Source organism: Corvus hawaiiensis, chromosome 6 (genome assembly GCF_020740725.1).
Source record: "Corvus hawaiiensis isolate bCorHaw1 chromosome 6, bCorHaw1.pri.cur, whole genome shotgun sequence".
NCBI lineage: Eukaryota > Metazoa > Chordata > Aves > Passeriformes > Corvidae > Corvus > Corvus hawaiiensis.
Window position 1 is genome coordinate 10103400 of NC_063218.1, and position 18958 is coordinate 10122357.

General features: G+C 47.9%; 1 protein-coding gene across 2 annotated transcripts; it reads left to right on the forward strand.

The window, feature by feature from the left end:
• Positions 1-4079: 4079 nt before the first annotated feature.
• Positions 4080-13648, forward strand: CKB (creatine kinase B). 2 transcript variants are annotated; one of them, XM_048306521.1, is made up of 8 exons: positions 4080-4181; positions 5047-5259; positions 6375-6529; positions 7430-7562; positions 8451-8622; positions 10084-10207; positions 10925-11114; positions 11690-13648. In XM_048306521.1, the coding sequence occupies exons 2-8, from the start codon at positions 5067-5069 to the stop codon at positions 11866-11868; spliced, it is 1146 nt and encodes a 381-aa protein (XP_048162478.1). In that variant the 5' UTR covers positions 4080-4181; positions 5047-5066; the 3' UTR covers positions 11869-13648. The 2 variants fall into 2 exon arrangements, with proteins under 2 accessions (XP_048162478.1, XP_048162479.1); XM_048306522.1 differs by lacking the exon at positions 5047-5259 and adding an exon at positions 5707-5894 and having other exon boundaries at positions 4093-4181.
• Positions 13649-18958: the final 5310 nt, after the last annotated feature.

The following is an 18958-nucleotide window of genomic DNA, read 5'->3' on the forward strand; positions in this document are numbered from 1 at the left end:
ACCCCGGCGGGGTGTTCCTGGCAGTGAAACTTGAGGGGGCCCAGTGGGTCACTGTGAAAAGCCATGATGGGGACTGATAGCCCCAGGGGGAACTTGGTGTTTATCACCCATTAAACGTGTGGGGTGTTTCGAGGGCCACCGCCAGCAGGGCTGAAGCCCCTTCCCCTGGTAATGATTCTGCCTTTGCCATTGGCAGACCTGGGTCTTGCCTCCAGGGCCCAGGCAGGCAACTTCCAGAAAGATCCACATGCCCTTCCCCCAAGGCACCCTCAGGGAAAGGCAGCTTGAGGCCAAGCAAGCTCTTCACAGGGGTTTCATAAGGCTGGTGGAGAAACCACACTGCACTGAAACTCAGAAGCAGCAGAATTGTTATCTAACCCCCTAACAGCATGGTACTAACTCCTACTTCTGTCTCGTGTTTAGGATTGAAGTGATGTGGAGAGCCCTGCCTGCCCTGGTGGTACGGGGGCTGTAGTCAGGAGGCAAGGAGGAGCAAAGGAGGAGAATATCTCCTCATCTTCTGTTCACAACAAGCCCAGGCCACCTGGCATGGGAGCGGTATGGGCATAGCAGGGAGCATGTGAATCACCCTGGACGTGCAGGTAGTGTTCCCGGCTAAATCAGATAACACTTTGTACTGTGCTGCATTCACCAGTAACCTGCAATACACAGTAATGGAGAAAAAGTCATCCTTTCACAATCACAAACACAGTAACGGAGAGCTGTTTAGATGATGATCTGTGATTTTTTAAGTTAATGTGGTTCCACCAAGTATAAGAGGTTTTTTTCCCATTACCTTCAGTGAGAACATATTTTTTGTTATGGTGTTGACCTGCCCATAGCATAATTGCAGTAGTCTTTGTTAGTTATGAAACTCTCCTCCATCTAATCTAAACATAATGTATGCAGTTTCAGAGGTTTCTTAAACTGCAAACTCCTACTCAGCTGTTTTTCTGACTGGCAATCATGGCTCTACTGTGCCTTTATATTTGCACCCACTTCGTTTAATTTTCTGTCATTTTTAGTGTCATTGGTTATATTTGTCATTGTTTATGTTCTCATGTCCTTTCTTTCCCATGATGGGCTGCTGTTCAGATCACTGTGGGCCTGACGGTATGCAAGATTGAGACACTCAGCAACTCCTCATGTCCACAGGCACTCAGCTCACTGGAAACAATCAGTAATTTTCAACAGACTGCCTGCAGTGAGAAAAAATACACCAAGGATAATAATTAAGCAAATATATTTTAAGTGATAAATGGGAAGAGAAGTTTCATTTGACAAGTTAAGCAGATGCAGCTATGGCCAATTTCTTTAATCTACCAGTACATGAGTGTTATGTTTAATTTTCAAGTGGTGTTTAGTTGTAGATTAGGAATTGGAAACAATTCAGTTGTTCACAGCAAACCACCTACTCTTGCTGTTTCCTAATTTGGAATATTCTTCTGTGTTTTCAAGACGATGTTTATCCCCTAATTCTTCAGGTTCATATTACGTTCATGCAAGTAATTTCAGAAGACACATTCACTAACTAACACCCATCTCCTCTTGCACTTGTACACCACACAACATTTATAATTAAGCCTCTTAGGAAGTTAGCTGCATGGCCCATGATTAATTTCCCTTAATTCTTCATTGTTAAAGCTCAGTTCAAAGATCTCTGGAGTAATCAGCCCACCTTTCCATCCGGAAATGTAGCATATAAATCAGTATTCACTAAGATTCCATCCCAGCATGGAAAGCGAGTATTCGTGCCTTTATCACAGTCTAACAGGCCATACAGGCTTATCCAAAGGGAGTGTTTCCCAGCAGATGAGGCAGATAAAGCGGGTGATCAGAGGCTGTTGACACAGGGCACAGCATCTGTAATTAAGTCACTAGGGAAGCTGGCACTGAATGCTGTGACCAAGATAGCATCCAATTTACACACAGCTTTCAGCAAATCTTAAAATGCTGTCTGAGTAAAACCCAGCCACTTCTGACTTCCTGCATGCTAGAAATTTGTCAAATAGTGGTGAGAAAAGGGGGGTAGAGGGCGCATTGTTTATCAAACATGTAAATTGGATATATTTTAGTGGTTTTACGTTCGTGACTCTCTTTCCATGTCACCCAAGTTCTGTGAAGAAGAGGTGTGTGTTTGTGTTGGAAGTTTAATGTATGGCACACTGAGACTACTTACTACCTGCTTACCATGACTGGTATTCCCTGTTCTGCAAGACTGGGAGAGAAAGAGCATATCCAATGAATAGAAATGGATCCTTGGGTTTTGGATCTTGAGGTGACCTTGACTCCACAAATCTCCTGAACAATTAAATTACAGAACAGTTGATTGCTTTTTTGTTTGTATGGCAATAGATTACAAAATAAGATAAAAGGAGCCTTCAGAACCTACCCTGATAGGTTTTTTTTGTCTTTTTGTGGAGAACACCACCACAAAAATATGGTGTAAGAAAATGTTTTTAATATATTTCTGTTTCAAATTAAAAATAAAAAACACGTGTTTTACATTTTAAAAAATCCACAATCAGAATTGTGTTTTCAACTGAGGTAATCCAGTAATATTACATTTATATTGTAATTTATTGAGGACTCTAGGTACAATTTTACACTTATAATTAATTAATACTTATTTGGCCATGCATTATTTGCAATTTACACTATTCGAAAGCGTGAGCATTGTGTAAAACTAGTAGTGTGTAGGGGAAGATTTTGCGAGGTTAAAAGTGCAGAGGAGACCTAGAGAGAGGATTTGTTCTTTGATCCGGAAGCTAAGAGACTGGACTTGCACAGATGCCGAGCCCTTGGCTTCTCCTGGAGATCTGTATACTCAGCATCTCAGTCTACCAGACCTGGAATAACTCGGAAATCTGGATGGCAGCCAAACACAGCACATTTTTATTTGAAGCAGTCTAGGTTTTTTATTTTGCAATGATTTCCTCTATATGTGTATTATTACTTTTAAGTCCTAAGCAGTTCTGTAAAGTGCACATGCTTCTTGTTGTTAGGGTGAGGGTACTGGTCATGGTGCTGAAAGGATTGTGGTGAGGAAAGAGTTCCAGGTGATGTCACCTGACATTCATAGCTCATGTCAAGGAAAGCAACTCTGGGACTCAGATCCGCATTCTCACGGATAAGTACGCTCTATTTGGACAGGAGGATCAACATGGGTTCTGCTGTGAGACACACGTCAGAGAAAGATAAAGATACTATTATGTAAACGTGAAAGTCAAGACACTCATTCACATTGTTAACATGTATTATTTCTGCATACAGCAGGACTCTCAGCTGCATTTTAGCTTTGGGACAAACCTGCTCATTTCTACAAAAAGAGCAGTGGAAGTCCCTATTTTCGTGAATTTCAGGTGAGCTTTAGATGGGTCAGATCCCAGAGTTCCTGTGCCTGTCTTTAGCAGGAAATCACCCACTCTCCAATAAAAGCTGAAGACTTTTTTTTTTTTTTTTTTTTTTTTTTGGCACATGACAAGAGCAGAGGATTCACTGTGATTTACACAACCACCCTACTTCCTTTCAAATTAAACTGTAAAACGAGCCCACGGCTTTGCAGGTGCTGGAGGCGAGGTGCAGGTCCTCCCTCTGCAGAACCAGGCTGCCGGGGGCTGGGCGCCACATCCGCAGCCACCTCAGGGGCTTCTGCCAGCTCGGGGGCAGTTGCCACTCACAAGGCTCACGGCACGGCCAGTCTGCACACTACATAACCCTTATTTTGTGATGGTGCATTGTCACACCCGCGTTTGAACCTTCGACCAAGGCGTTGACAAAGGTGTGAAGCCTGCAACCGGCTATGTTGGTGTGCAATCGATGGCAGCCGCGGGCCGGTGGCACACGACATGGATTCCTGCCCTCCCGCTCGCAGTAACGGATGGCGCCGGGGCCGCCTCAGCGCCGCGAGAGCGCCCCGGGGGGTCCCTCCACCCCCACTCGGCCTCCCCGACGCCGAGCAAAATGGCGGCAAGCGCGGGCCCGGCCGGCGGCACAACGCCCGCCCCACCCGCCGACGCGCGGCCCAATGGAATGAATGGGCTATAAATAGCAGCCAATGGGGTGCCGGCTTGCGCTCTATATAAAAGAGGCGCGGCGGCGGTGCTGGAGCTTCACTCGGATTCGGGCGGTGCGGTCCGCGGAGCGGCGGGGAGGTTCTTGCTGTAGCTGCGAAGCCCGCGGTAAGTCCCGGGGCAGCCGAGCCATTCTGCAGCTTTAAAACGAAGGACTTTGGTTTTTTTCCTTTTTTTTTTTTTTTTTTTTTTTTTTTTTTTTTTTCTTCCTCCTGCTGTGTGGGGTGGAGCCGGTCCAGCTGAGGCGGGGCGGCGCGGGGCAGGGGCGCAGCCGGGGCGGGGAGCGGCGCAGGTGCTCGCCGGGCTGGTTAGGCTCTAAAACCAGATTAACCCGGTATTTAGCAGGGTAGTTACATACGTTTGCCCCGTCCAGGTTCCCTGAGAGAGCCGTTTGTTGTGCAAGGGCTTGTTGGATGCTGCCCTCTCCTCCCCTTCCCGGTCGGGGAGCAGCTGGGGCTCCGCGGACGCGGAGGGTGCCGGCACTGCCGGTCCTCGGGATCCCCTCCCCCGGCAGCGGCGGGAGGAGGCGCGGCCGCGCACTGAGGGCGCAGTGGTGCCGCCCCGCTCACCTGTCGGCCGGCCCGGGGTCCGGCAGGGCCGAGCACCCCCCGGCCCGCGGCGGCCCGGCAGCTCCCCCCGCCCCGGAGCCGCGCGCGGGGTCTGCCCGGTGCCGCAACGGCTGCTCCGCGCGACCTTGGGCGCGTCCCCTCACCCGGGCGGCGCCTCGGGAGGCAGGAGAACCTTTGCCCCTGCGGCCGGGGATGGTGAGCACGGGGCAGGGGTGGTGGAGGTGAAGAACTTCACATCTATCTTCCTCCTTGGCGCAGGTGGAAGGTGGTGTAGCAGCAAAGGTGTGAAAGACGCGGGTGGAATGTGAGCCAAGGTGACCTTCTGGGTGCCTGGCGTTCCCTCGGGCGGTCCGGAGGCTGCCAAACAAACCCCCAGTGATAGGCTTCCCATCTTTCTCCCCTAGTGACTGCGGTAGGGTCAGCCATGCCCTTCTCAAACAGCCACAACCTCCTGAAGATGAAGTACAATCCTGAGGAGGAGTACCCTGACCTGAAAGCTCACAACAATCACATGGCTAAAGTGCTGACCCCGGACCTGTACAAGAAATTGAGAGATAAACAGACTCCCAGTGGATTTACCCTGGATGATTGCATCCAGACTGGGGTTGACAACCCAGGTAATGGGATCATTAGGTCTGCATAATGATCTGTTCTCCCTCCTGACTGGAAGTGCTTCTTGACAATGGTACCCAAAGTTCTCGAGCTACTGAGGGACAAATCTTCTAAAACATTGAGAGACTGCTCTAAAGGCATGGCTGTGTTAGGAAGCCATGTTTCCATCACGCTATGTTCTATGCTGTGATCTGACATAACAATTCCCAGACACTTCAATTATGTAACTGCTCTGCTAAATACTTTCAATCTGAAGAGAAAAAAAAAAGCCAAACCAAATGCATTCTAATTATAACTCAGCTGGGGAGGGGGGGGGAAAAGTCAGTTTACCTGGCTGTTCTGGTCTATTCCTATTCCAGACTGTGGTTATGTGATGTTCTCTAGCACTTCTATGAAAAAGGGAGAGCAGATGTGTTTACATGTTAACATTACAGTATTTATTTTTACTCTAGCAATATCAAAATGGCCCAACTAAATAATCAGAGACTGCCTCCTGATGAGGAGTACCCGGACCTGAGCACCCACAACAACCACATGGCCAAAGTTCTAACCCTGGATTTATACAAGAAACTGAGAGACAGAGTCACACCCAGTGGCTTCACCCTGGATGATGTCATTCAGACTGGGGTTGATAATCCTGGTAAACTGCATTGAGAATATTCCATGTGAACCAGCTGAAGTAACTGGTGCTTTTGAATATGGTGACTTAAAACTTATCTTGTGGAGGTGGTATTTATAAGCAGACTACAGAAATGTAGCTCTGTAGCAGAAGGAGCAAAAGCAAAGCATGCTTGCTTGCAGCAAAGCATGATTGTTTAGACATGAAGTTCTATGCAGTGATCTAAATTAGCTAGTGAAATTAGATGTGCTGTGTAAATTTGTCCTAAACCAAGCTTGGCAAATGAGCATGGTTTAATGACAACAGCTATGGGTTTCCACAGCACTGCACTTGACTAACTGGATGAAATGTAAAATGTAGGGTCTCTCCAAATGTTTTCATGTAAGAACAAATTTCTAAGTGACTAGTCTTGCCACTAAAGAACTTGCCTGGTTAGTGCTGCACTGGAGTACAGCCAAATGTCACCCAAACTTAGCTTTTCTGACTTTATTACCACTCCAGGCCATCCCTTCATAATGACAGTAGGATGCGTGGCTGGTGATGAAGAGTCCTATGAAGTGTTCAAGGAGCTCTTTGATCCAGTTATTGAAGACAGGCATGGTGGCTACAAACCAAGTGATCAGCACAAGACCGACCTGAATGCTGATAGTCTGCAGGTATGAACTTCTGATCAGTTACAGATTATTGGTCTGAGGACTGTGAAGTTGTTGGCAGCTGCCTAAACTGGTTGCTCAGGCTCTATTCCCTTGCTTCCATTGAGCATGGACACTTGGGCTGTGAGTCTGGTGCGATTAGCCTGAAGAGCTTGCTGCTGTGGGATGTCAGTGGCTGGGTACAGCCAGGCAGCTGGTGTGCAGCAGGAGCTTTATTCAGGTGCTGCTGTGGTGTGGGTTGTGCCACACACCTTCAGTGTGTATTTCCATAAGCTGTGGGCTGTAATAGTCAAGCTGAACAGTACTGTCCTGGGAGTCAAGGACTACCATGAAACTTAAAACACTTTTTGGATCTTAATTACCAACTGATGGTGTCATACTATTGAGTAAGTATTTTTACAGCTAGGACTAAGGATTCCTAATAACTTTATGGATTTTAAATGTTACTGTAAACTCTGGGAGTTCCTAACTCCATGTTGATTTGCTATCCATAGATCATATTGAAAGTAAGAGGCTTGGGAGAACAGAAATGAATAATTTTCATTTACAAGAGTAAAACACCTAAAGAATGTTTTGCCTCATGTTGATATCTCTAGATTGCAAATCTGAAGGGGTAACTGAAGCCCAGACCACAGTCTGAAATGGACATAAAACTGTTGTTCTGGTGATGTCTCTGTCTTCTAGGACTGCTTAGTAGCTGTAGCCTTGGCTCAAAACAAGAGTCGTTACACAGATACTTGATGTAATGCTGAAGAAAATAGTCCTGAAGTGAGGCACTGGCTTACAGCCCAAGCAGTCAATACCTCAGGTGGAAAGTGCATTCTTAAATGCATGGGGGCTACACGTGTTTAGGGGAGGTATCTTGGTATTAGGGTCGTACTCACTGGTTTCCTAATCTTGTAGGGAGGTGATGACCTGGATCCCAATTATGTGCTAAGTTCCCGTGTCAGAACTGGCAGAAGCATCCGTGGATTCTGTCTTCCCCCGCACTGCAGTCGAGGAGAGAGGCGGGCTATCGAGAAGCTCTCTGTTGAAGGTAAAGTGAGAACTGGGTGCATCAGGGGAGCACTTCTGTCCTTTGCTCAAGAGGTGTCCTTTGCAGTTTGAAAATAGAGGCACTTGGCAAAAGCCACCTCCCTGGAGGCTTAGTCTGAACATGGAGCTTTCCCTGGAAAAGGCTCACTTCATGAGAGCTGCCTCAGCATTGGCAGCTTGTAGCTTGAGAGCAAGAGCACATGGCAGAGGGAAGTTGCACTGCATTAAGTTGACCTCGGCTGATTTCTCAAAAGCCCTTCTGTCTGTGTGGGGAAAGAGGTTGGTTCATCAGGGCTCAAACCTGAAATGTAACAGGTATGTAGCAACTACAGGTCTTGAGTCATGGGGTGCAGTATTTTGTGGCTGCTTTTAATTGACTTTCATTAATGCTTAGCTTGCTTAGAGAAATAGTCCTGCTCCAAATCTGCAGCTGACTAGAATAAGACTTGGTTTTCAGTGAGACTCCTCAGCTGGTTTTTTTTCTATTGCTTCCCTGTGCTCAAGGTACAGTTCTAGAGACTGAGAGTGTAGTTGTTTCAAAACCTCTCAAGGGCAGGGTAACAGTCCTTGACTAGCATAATACTGCTTGTTACATTCATAACCTTCGTTCTCATTGGAAGAAAAGCAGTCTCCGTTTTTACAGTTCAGCAGCAGTAGTGATTCTATACTGCATGTAAGGGAACAAAGGCTACTTGTATAAGCCTGGAAGGTGTAGACAAATCATCTGACACTGCCTCAAGTTCTTTAATGCCACAAGGGTATTGCCATTACAGATGAAAGCAAGGGAGGAACCAGACCCAGCAGATCAGATGTTGCTGTGTGTGGTCTCCAGAGTGCTGGGAAAGTCTAGCACCCTTAGTCCCATTCTAAAAAAGCCTCTCTTTTTCAGCTCTGGGTAGTCTGGATGGTGATCTCAAGGGGAAGTACTATGCTCTGAGGAACATGACTGATGCCGAGCAGCAGCAGCTGATTGATGACCACTTCTTGTTTGACAAGCCAGTTTCTCCTCTGCTGTTGGCCTCTGGGATGGCACGAGACTGGCCTGATGCCAGGGGTATCTGGTGAGTATGTGTGTGAGGAAGCAGTCATAGAAGTCAAAAAAGTCTAGCAGTTTCAGTGGTGACTTGTACTGTTGGGCAAAATAGCAGCTTGTATTGCTGAATCTGATGAGAACTTTCCATGGGGGAAGTTGCAGCTTAACCAGCAGAATTTGGACAAGTGTTCTTCTGCTGGTAAGAGAAAGCCAGCTTGGCTAGCCCAGAACCAGAGCCTGCCCATCCAACACAGGTTAGTGAAGTACCAAGCAAAAACTGAATGAGTTTATAGAACCTACATCACCTGTAAAGGAGCAGATGTACCACTACAGTTGGCTCTTCCCACAAGAGTTGAGAGTAACTTGTGGTACAAACCACAGCATTGTCTTAGCTCAGAGTTGATCCTGAATGCATAGTTACTTCCTTGTAGTCTTTTCACTTCTGCTTGCAGAAACTCTTGGTGTTGAACTAGTATGGCTTTACCTGTACCAGTGATGAGATTTCCCCCCTTGTCCCCAGAGACTTGGTGAGAGGAATTGACTGATGCAGGGGTGTGGAATGGAAGGATTCTGCTTGTTTTAGATGTAGGTCACCTACATAAAACTCCACATCTCAGGAGCTTCTGCAGCATAATTAACTTGCTCCCTTGTAAGCTAAGGGCTAGGTTTTTATCAGCAGGAATGCTCCGATCTTATTACTGCAGCTGTTTCAGTACAACCCAGAGGAAGCATGCTTTGTTTCTGTAGGTCACCTTTAAGATTGCATCATCTACCTGCAGATTGCCAGCACCAGATAGTGCTGTCATCTGAGCATGACTAATCCACAGGCTTGAAGTGTAATGTCTTAGTGTTGTCTGCATAAATAACTTTCCTCGGGTACTAGCTAATTTCTGATCCTAATCAAGTTCAGAAATTACCAGCATGATAAACACTGATAGTACTTGCTGTCAGCTGCAAACTGGGACAAGAGGAGCCATTGTTCAGAGGATTTTTATATAGCTTCTCTGAAGTGCCCTGATCTAAAATTAATAGTGAAACTAAGGTACAAAGTGCAGTTTGACAGAATCTGACAAAATTCTGCTGAAAAGGCTTGTTAAACCTGGTGTCATTATGAACATTATTGTACAGGACTCCCTCAAAGTCTACTGATCACCTTCCTGCAAATTGCTGAGCAGAAATACCTTAATTTGTCAACTGTGGTTGCAAGTGAACCAGGGAGATGAGGGGGTTTTAGGTTTTGATACTGTTAGACGAGGTAATGCCATGTTACTACTCACTCTGTAAAGGCCAATTCAAACTACCTCTTAAAAAGAGCAGGGTAACAACTATCAGCTTAACTCAGGTCCTGTGTGGGCAAAAGCAGGAAGATCAATCTTGTTGAAGCAGCTGAGTGATCCTCTTGAACTAAAAACTACAATGATGAGCAATTTGGTGCCATCTTCAAAATGTGAGGTGGGAAAGACAGCAGATTGATTGCTTTGTCTCCTAGGCACAATGACAACAAGACCTTCCTTGTTTGGATCAATGAAGAGGACCACCTTAGAGTTATTTCCATGCAGAAAGGTGGCAACATGAAGGAAGTATTTAACCGCTTCTGTACTGGGCTAACAAAGGTAAATCACTATTGTCTGAGCCATGGGTTCAAATGGCACATGGTTCTCTGGTTAGATCTGAGAACACAATTTTCAAGCCCCCTCTGGAGTCCTGTGTGGTGGTGTTTCATAGCCTGGACCTCTGGGAACACCCTGATGAGATCCAGAGCTGTGAGGGCTCCAAAATACCTGTTGTGGCAAAAAAGCCTTGTGGCTGTGAAATCTAGAATATATTTGCTTGATGTGGTGGCATCCTTATCCAAATGTCTCAACTGTATTTTAAAGACATTCTACATGATTGTCTAAAGCTTTGAGACACATTGGGGGGGAGGAGAAGTTGCTTGAAAGTGGATGGGCAAAGCTGGACTCAGCTGAACAGCTGGATGCTGTTCTCTACTTCTAGTTGTGATACAAGCTTGAGCTTTACCAGCCCTTTTCCTGATCCTAAGAGATGTGCCAGCTTGAGATGTATTGAGTCCAGCTTCCCAACACATAGTGACATATGATGATAGCTTTTAAACTTAGCCTGTCTCACTGCTAGGAGCAAGATGAAGGTCTTAAAAGCCCCTTGTTGGTGGCTGGTTTTTTCCATAGGGGAGGGGGCTTATGTGGCTGAAATAGATATTCTGAGTGTTGTGGCTGTTGCTGGGTGAGTGAAGCTGCAAGTGAGCACTAATGGATGTCTTACAGTCTTAAGGCAGAGAACAAACTCTAAACATTAATTTTTTCTATTTATAGATAGAAAGTCTCTTCAAGGCCAAAAACTATGAGTTCATGTGGAATCCACACTTGGGCTACATCCTGACCTGCCCATCCAACCTTGGAACAGGGCTCCGTGCTGGTGTGCACATCAAGATCCCACACCTTGGGAAACATGAGAAATTTGGAGAAGTCCTCAAGAGGCTTCGGCTGCAGAAACGAGGCACAGGTGAGAGTTGGTTACACTGATGGCTGAGTCAGTCTGCCCTAAGACACCGGCAAAAGCCTGGTTAGGGCCAGAGCCATCTCTTGGTTCGCACTGTCAGTGCCTGTCACACCATCCAAGAAGGTGCCTTTGTAAAGGAGAGAAAAGTTTTCTAATTGTATATTGAAGGAGTTGAAGATGCCAGTGCTTTATATGTTCTATGTCTGGTGATCTAGTTAGTGTCCTGTGTGTCATTCTGAGCACCAGATAAGGTGGACCTGGTGGCAGCTGTTCCTGTTCTAAGCAAGGATGGGAATCCTGGTTTAACCTATGGTTGGGAGATGGCTCCAGCAGGTACTTGTGACCTCAGGTTAGATTGCTCATGGGTCAGAAGAATAAAGAGCTGGCCTAGTGGCATGTTCTGTGGTTCATGTTGGCAGTCACACATGGCTTCATCCTCCTGCATGTAGGAGGAGGCACCAGTGGCAGCTTGTAGAGAATGATCCTGCTGTGTCCTTGCCTTAAGCTAGGTGAGGGAAGAAAGGCAGACTCACCTGCTCTAGCTGAGGTCAATGTTGTAACTGAATCTCTTGCTGCAGGTGGTGTGGACACAGCTGCTGTGGGAGGAGTGTTTGATGTCTCCAATGCTGATCGTCTTGGTTTCTCTGAGGTGGAGCTGGTGCAGATGGTGGTGGATGGTGTGAAGCTTCTCATTGAAATGGAGAAACGCCTTGAAAAAGGCCAGTCCATTGATGACCTCATGCCAGCTCAGAAATAAAGCACTTTATTCTCATGCTTCCTAACTTATTGGATGAATAATAAAAATGTCACTCCAATTCAAACCCTTGGGGTCAGAGCCCACTTAGTTACACTGTAGAGAAGTCTTCCATCCATCTGTGTTAGAGTTTATTTTTTTGATGGTTGAGATGTTGCTGAAAATGAAATAAACTATTGTTTGGCCTGAGATGTCTTAGATATGTTAACTGAATGTCTTTGAGATTTAAGTGGCTTGGTTTTCATAGTTATGCTAGGTGGTCTGGTTTTGTCTGCAAGCACATCTTCCTGGATGTGTTGCTGCAGACCAGCTGCGTTGAAATGTTGTTAAAGCAGTTTCAGAAGTTGAACCTTTTAACTTGATTGTAGTTGCTGTACATTTGAGAACTAGTGTTAAACATGAATCACTGCAAACATGCCCTACCTCCAAGGCTTTGACTTGTGCATCTGCTCATGCCAACTGTAAACTGTCATTATCCTGAGTACTGCAAGCCAGGCTGGCTCCTGTAAGGGGGGGTGGGGACAACGACAGGGCTGGCTCCTCTCAGATGGGCCCTCTGGTGCTGCAGGGCAAGGCTCTGCAGTCAGACTACAGCCCATGGTACCACTGACCCTGAGCTGGTTTGTGGGGAGTTGTCTTCAATCTAGGGTGGTGCAGAGAGCTGGTGTGAACAACCAGTTGCCCTTTTGAGGGTAAAGGGGGGAGGTGAAACCTAGATTCTCTCAGCTCATGCTTGTTTCTTAAGTGATTTCAGCTCAGCCAGGGCAGAGGTAGGGGCTGGAAGCTGCCACTTACAGGAACATAGCAGCTAATTAGCTTTAGTCAGCTGACTCTTGGCCCATGTACCAGTTGCCCCATGAACCTAAAAAAGAACAGTATAGTCAATTAAAACATGACAAACAGTTTTTTTTCCAAATTGGGCCTGGCTTGCAAGCTCAGGTAGTTCTCTGGGTGTGAGCTCAAGATTGCATCAAGTAGGTCTGTTCTCCAGAATGGCTGTACATGTGTGCTTGCTGTATGGAAGCATCACATTATTAACATAAAGAGCAGCATTTTCCATAAGTATTGCTAACTGGGACCATCAGACCCTTGGAATGAACAGCCTTTGCAGCTCATGCAGATGCACCTGTTCAACAGCTCTAAGCACTGCTAAAGCCCAGCTTTGATGGAGGGAAGATCATGAGAGGTTGATGCAGAGCTCTGTGGCGTGCAGCTTTATATAGGTTTGTGTAGATTACTGAAGCTTTCTTTTGTAAAGGCTGTGATTGCAGGCTGTCACTTAGCTGAAGAGATGATTCCAGCTGGGGTAAGCTAATTTAATTTTTGTGAGAAAAGGCTGAGTGAACATCTCAGATAAGATTTTTTTTTTTTTCCTTTAATACAGCTTTCTATGTGTTTCAAAGTTAACTGGGTGGAGGAGAGGAGATCACATGTAAGAGTTTTGTTCTGTGCTAGGTGTTCCTGTATTTGAGTTAATCAGCACAGGAGTTTTCTGTATGAAGCTTGTGAGAGCAGGGAAGGGAAAATGGTGCAAGAGACAACTGGTTGGTTCTGTATATTCTTTAGATCCCCCATGCTGTGCTTCGTGTCACTATTCACAGATGCTTGGCAAATAGCTGGTTTTGCTTCTTGTAATCAGAGAGTGTTCATTTAGTGGTGCCTCTCCTCAACACAGCGTTGTTACTGCGCTCACAGCAATTACCTAATGGAAGGAGTTGCCTGAAAACTTGTCTATTTTTTTCTAGCTATATCAGCTGGACTAATAAAAACATTTCTCTCTCTATGCATCTTGTTTCTCCTATGTTCTTAACCCACCAGAGCTGTTATATGTGTCTGCTTTCAGCCCCTGAGTCCCCACAGTCTGAGGCAGCACCTGTAGCTGGCTAAACAGTTGTGCTCAAAGCAGCAAGCCAGTCTTTAGTGCCTGCATCCGACTAGAAAATATTTGTTTTTAATTGGTTTTCTTTTCCACTACCTTTGCTGTGTTCCCTCCTGTTGCTGCCACACAACTGTGCTTTTGTACAAAGTGATTGCAAATATTCCAAAGAAAGAATGTGTCCTGGCAAAGGCTGGACACCATGACTGTTGCAGTGGGGATCCTGCAACACGCATATATCAAAACCAGGAGTCCTGTGGAAAGGAAATATATATGGACAGACAGATTCTTGCTAGATGTTTCAGAGATGTTTATTTCTCCAGCCGCATGGCCGGAGCTCTGCCGAGGAACTGTTCCAGTCACGGGACCAAGGGTCCTTCTGCCCGCGCAGGGAACACAAACCAACCAATGGGAACGAGGCTGAGCAGGGGCAGGGAAGCCCCGTGTCTGTGCCCTCAGGGCCCCTCTCCCAGGGCTACACGGCGGGGGAGGGACCCCAACACATGACTAAGGTTTTTAGCACGTCCCCAGGTGGGATGTGCTAAAAACCTCTGATCAAGAGAGAAATTAAACCTCCTCCTCCTTCACCTTAAAGCTTTGGTTTAGTTTTTGGCATAACTCACCATTGTGCCCTGGGTGCCCGTCCTGGATTCTATGGAGCAGCCATGTGCTCGTGCCCTGGGCATCCAAAATGGTGCCAAGGTGCTGGCAGGCTGCTTCGGGACCAGGGTGCTTGGCCTTAAACCCAGGGGAGGAGAGGGAGGTTATGGGTCAGTGCTGTGCTTTATCCAGGGAACCTGCCATTAGCCACCTGTGTCCAGTAGTTTTTGGAAAGGAGCCATGTGGCTCCTGCTCTCATCACACCCCACAGTGATGGCAGTGTTCCTCACCAGGCCTGGAGTGGGGACTCCTCCATGGTCCCACCAGTGCTGGAGGTGTGGGCAGGGGGAGGAGAGGGGCCAGGAGCCCTTTGGGCCACCTCTGGGCTTTCCTGTGACGTTTCAGCTGAGATTTTCTCCCCCACAGATGGGGGAACAGGGGTGGTTGCTGCTATCCTGCTGCTGCGAGGCAGCCCCTTGTGTTGTCCTCTTTCACTACCCCTGCTCCTACAGGCTGGCATGCTGTTCCTGGGGTGCTGTGAGACATGCACCACTTTTACAATGTTTTAAAGGGAAATTTCTGTTTGTCATCTTTTCCTCCTGACTTTCTGTTTCTCCTCAGGGAGCAGCTGCCCAGCCCTGGTTGGTGTGGTGCCAAGCCTTGCCTCTGGACACGCGTGGCACAGGCAGCACGCTGCCTGCTGGCACCCCAGGGTCCTTGCTCAAGAAATGAAGCTGCTTGGGAAACCATTTGCCTCTCGTGTTACACTCACAGGCAGCAGACTGCCCATAAATGCTCCTTATCCCACTTCGTGCTATCTACTGGAAAATGATTCATGGTGTCTCACCCTCTTGTGGACTCAGCACCATGGCACCCGCCCTGGGCTCTCAGCCCTGGCTTGGGAGGCTCCCAGCCCTCAGCGAAGTGGTCAAGCTCCCCACACGCTCCCTTGTGCCTCTGGCCAGGCGAGGGGACAGAATGACTGCTTCCCAAGCAGCTCCAGGTGCTGCAGGGAGGCTCCTGCTTCCTGGGATGAGGTGGCCAAACCGTGTGCCTCCTCTTTCACAAAAACAGGGGATGGAGCAAGGTGGTTTTACCTGCTGGATGCCTGGGGCACAGGAGGCTCCTGCTCGAGTCCTGCTCTCTGCAGAGGATTCTTGCTCAGCTCCAACCACAGCTTAGGGCAGGGCAGTGCTTTCTTCAGCTTTCCATTTTGCTCAGCATCCATTGCTAGGCCAAGAAGGAAAAGGAAGGTGCTATTGCCTAATGTTTCCTAAACCTGGGAGGGTTTAGGCTCCAGCCTGTCCTCAGATGAGCATTACCATATTTTTACACAACATGGAATAACTTGAGCAGAAGACTTTGAGTGATCTTTATTCTTTTCTCCACCCACCCACCCACACACAGAAAATGTGGTAGTGTGGTAGGCAGGGCACTCTTCTGAGGATGGAGATGGCATCACAGGCTTTTCATCTCCTGTTTGCTTTGCTTTTTCCCTGGGGAAGCAGCCGGCCAGCAGGCTCCTTTGGCTGCTCCGCATTCCTCTGGCTAGTCTGCCTTCCCACCTCCTAAAAAAACATAGTTACAAAGCTGGAAATAGCCTGGGTGACATTTTCTCCAGCTCTCCACCAGTGGGACAGGGCACTTCCCCACCATCATGGGGCTTTGTTGGGTTTTATTTGTCCACAGTGGAGGGGGAGCCCAGCCCAGCAATGGAGAGCACCCCACAGCAAGAGATGAGAAGCTAATCACAACTGGCCTCTTGCATTGCTTGACCCTCCTCCCCTGGTTATAACATGTTAGGATTTATTTTCTCACACAGAAATCACACAAGCCCCTGACCAGCTGCAGTCCCTGGCCAGTTCCACGCACAGGCCACTTGCCCTGGACTCCCAGTCCCCCATGACCTCACTGGCCACGAGCCGCTGGCCAGTGGCGATGGCTGCCTGAGGTGTCGGTACTGAAACACTGGGCTTCCCCCAGCTTTTGAAACACCATCTAGATTTTTTTTTTGTCCAAATGTTGCACAGAGCCAGGCTGAATGTGCCAGGTGAGAAGCAGTACCTGCTACACCCACAGCGTGGGTCTAGTGATTAAATTGGCAGTGTGAGCTCAGCCTGGGATTGACGATTGGGAAAGTCTGCAGTATCAGACAGGGTAAAAATAAACTCAGATGCATCCAAACCTACCAAAGATTTTTGTTTTTCTCCTCCAGCTAGTGAGTAAGACTCTGAGAAACTGTTTATATATATATATATATATATATATATATATATATGAATTAAAGTTTCAAAAGGGCAAAATGCCTCATGCTCAACACCCAGGAAAATGTGTAGAAAAATGTTAACGTTGAAGTTTTAATGAATGTGAAAAGTTCAGCTAAAAATATACAAGAATGGGCAACCCTGAGCTTTCTTCAATGCAATTTCAGAATAAAACCAAAATTGAAGTTTAATTTATAGAACGCATGCAACTCCAGATCTTTGCAAAGACCTCAGCTTTTCCCTGTGTTTCGTGCAGGTGGGTGTGAGGTTTGGCTGACAGCTGCAGTCTGGTTGCTTTTTCCACATCCATTATTGATGACCCGAGAGTGAAACTGAGAATAACCTGGAAGACCTTGGAAGTGTCAGCTTTTATTTTTGCAGTGACTTACTGTGATGGTGTTTGATGGTAGCACTCGAGTGCAGCAAAGCTTTCCTGGATTACTTGGGAAAGAGTGAGACTGAAAAATTACTGAATTAACTCACCTGAAACCCCATGCCTGGTCCAGCAGAACAGTGAGCACATACACCAAGGAGAGCTTTGCTGGGGTGTAAATAGTGTCTGTTTGCAGTTCAAATGGTGCTGCACATCCAAACTGCAGCGAAGCTGGAGGGAAAACCAATGGAAGGTTCAACTCTAGTGCCAGCTCTGCCCATGGGAGCTGATGGAGGTTGGGCACTGTCTTCGACACAGAGGTGACTTCTCCTGCTTTGCTGTCCCAGCTGGCCAGGGACAGGCTGGAGGCAGTGAGATGCAAACGAGGTGGCTTTGGGGCACGATTGGTGAAGTCATTTTGGGCAGGGAGGCTGGTGTTTCACTGAGTCCTTGTGGTTTGCCCATAGAAACTGGCCGGTCTCCCTCCAGGCTGTGGTGAAATCCCCTGAATCATCACTAATCCCTGCCTGGGCTGCCGGCGTTCCTGAGCTGCTGGGCACAGAGTGCCTGTGATTACCGGCACAGCCATCCCGTGCTGGCAGTGCCAATCCAGAGGACGTGTTGGAGCCAGTGACTGAAGATGTCCAGATGGGCAGGACAGGAGAGGCCTCCAGTGGGAATGAACACAGGAGGGCTATGGAACCACTGTGCTCCATGAGTGAGTGGGCTGTGTTCAGCAGAGGACATCAGGATAGCATCGTCTTGGATCGTTGCTGTAACAGCCTCCAAGCTGGAACTTGTCTGGGGAGAGATGGCTCCAGAAATACTTGTGGGAATATGCATGAGAAGAGGATTGCGATGGATGGGAGCACTCATGGCCCCAGAGTTTCAGTTCCTCTCCATGGGAGAGTCATGGCTGGCCTTTTTTTCTTTTTTTTTTTAAATAAGCCATTATTTTAAGGGAAAATGTCACTGAGCATCTTGAGGATGCTCTTTCCCTCATGGTTGGAAGGGGTACCTACCTCCTTCCCTCTGACTCTGGCATGTCCCCCCTTTGCCCCTGTCAGCCCCACTTCCCCTCCTCCATCTGGTGGGTGGCACAGGGTGCTCTCTGTTTCCACCAAGGGACGGCTGGTGGGGCCCCAGCAGTGACCCAGACCTTGCAGTTGCCTAAAGGATGGGAAGGAGCATGAGGAATCAAACAGCTGTTTCCTACTGCTGAGAGCTTCAGGAGAGGCTTGGGGGTTTCTTACAGCTGTTCTGGAGGCTGAGGAGGGAATGCAAGGTCAGGCATGCATGGCCATGTGTGCAGGGGCTGCAGTGTGCCCAGCTGCCCACCAGGTGCTCGGGCACCTCCCTAATCTGCCTGTGGCTTTCCAGAGGCTGATCCCCAGCCCACAGTAGCACTCGCAGCATCCCACAGTGTCCATGCTTCCCACCTCTCAACTCTTTTTGAAGCCCTATCCCAGCAGCAGGAGGTAAGTGCTGGGATGGGTGCACCTCCCCACAGTCTCAAAGGTCCTGCCAGAGTCCCTGGCCAGTGGTGACCGCACAGACTGTTTCTCACTGCAAGGCACCCCCTGACTGCATTAAGTGGAAGAGAGCCAGGTGGATGACTATCAGCAGAGGCTGCTGCAGCCAGCCCTGGGCAGGGCTGTGTGAGAGGCACCTAATGCAGCAGCTGCTGGGAATCACACCTTGCACCTGAGCAGCAGCCACCTTGTGCAGCAGCTGAGCTGTCCACTGCCCATTTACTGCTATGCTTGCTCCAACTCATTCCCTGGGGTGCTGTGAAGTGGGGCAGGGCTCACCCGGGCACAAGGCTGAGCCAGCAAGCAGGGACTGGCCAGCCCAGAGCCCCGGGTTGTGTGTTCTCTGTTACTTGGTCGTTTGGGTTGTTTTTTTTTTAGGTGGATTTTTTTATTTGCAATGAACCCTGTGCTTTGCAGAGACTTGTCAGCAGGACAGAGACCTTGCAGC

What these genes read in the sequence shown, in the direction of transcription:
- CKB (XM_048306521.1), top strand. Translation starts at nt 5,067, where the DNA reads ATGCCCTTCTCAAACAGCCACAACCTCCTGAAGATGAAGTACAATCCT. An exon ending in GACTGGGGTTGACAACCCAG is followed by an intron (nt 5,260 to 6,374) that starts GTAATGGGATCA and finishes TTACCACTCCAG; the next exon opens with GCCATCCCTTCATAATGACA. An exon ending in TCTGTACTGGGCTAACAAAG is followed by an intron (nt 10,208 to 10,924) that starts GTAAATCACTAT and finishes TTCTATTTATAG; the next exon opens with ATAGAAAGTCTCTTCAAGGC.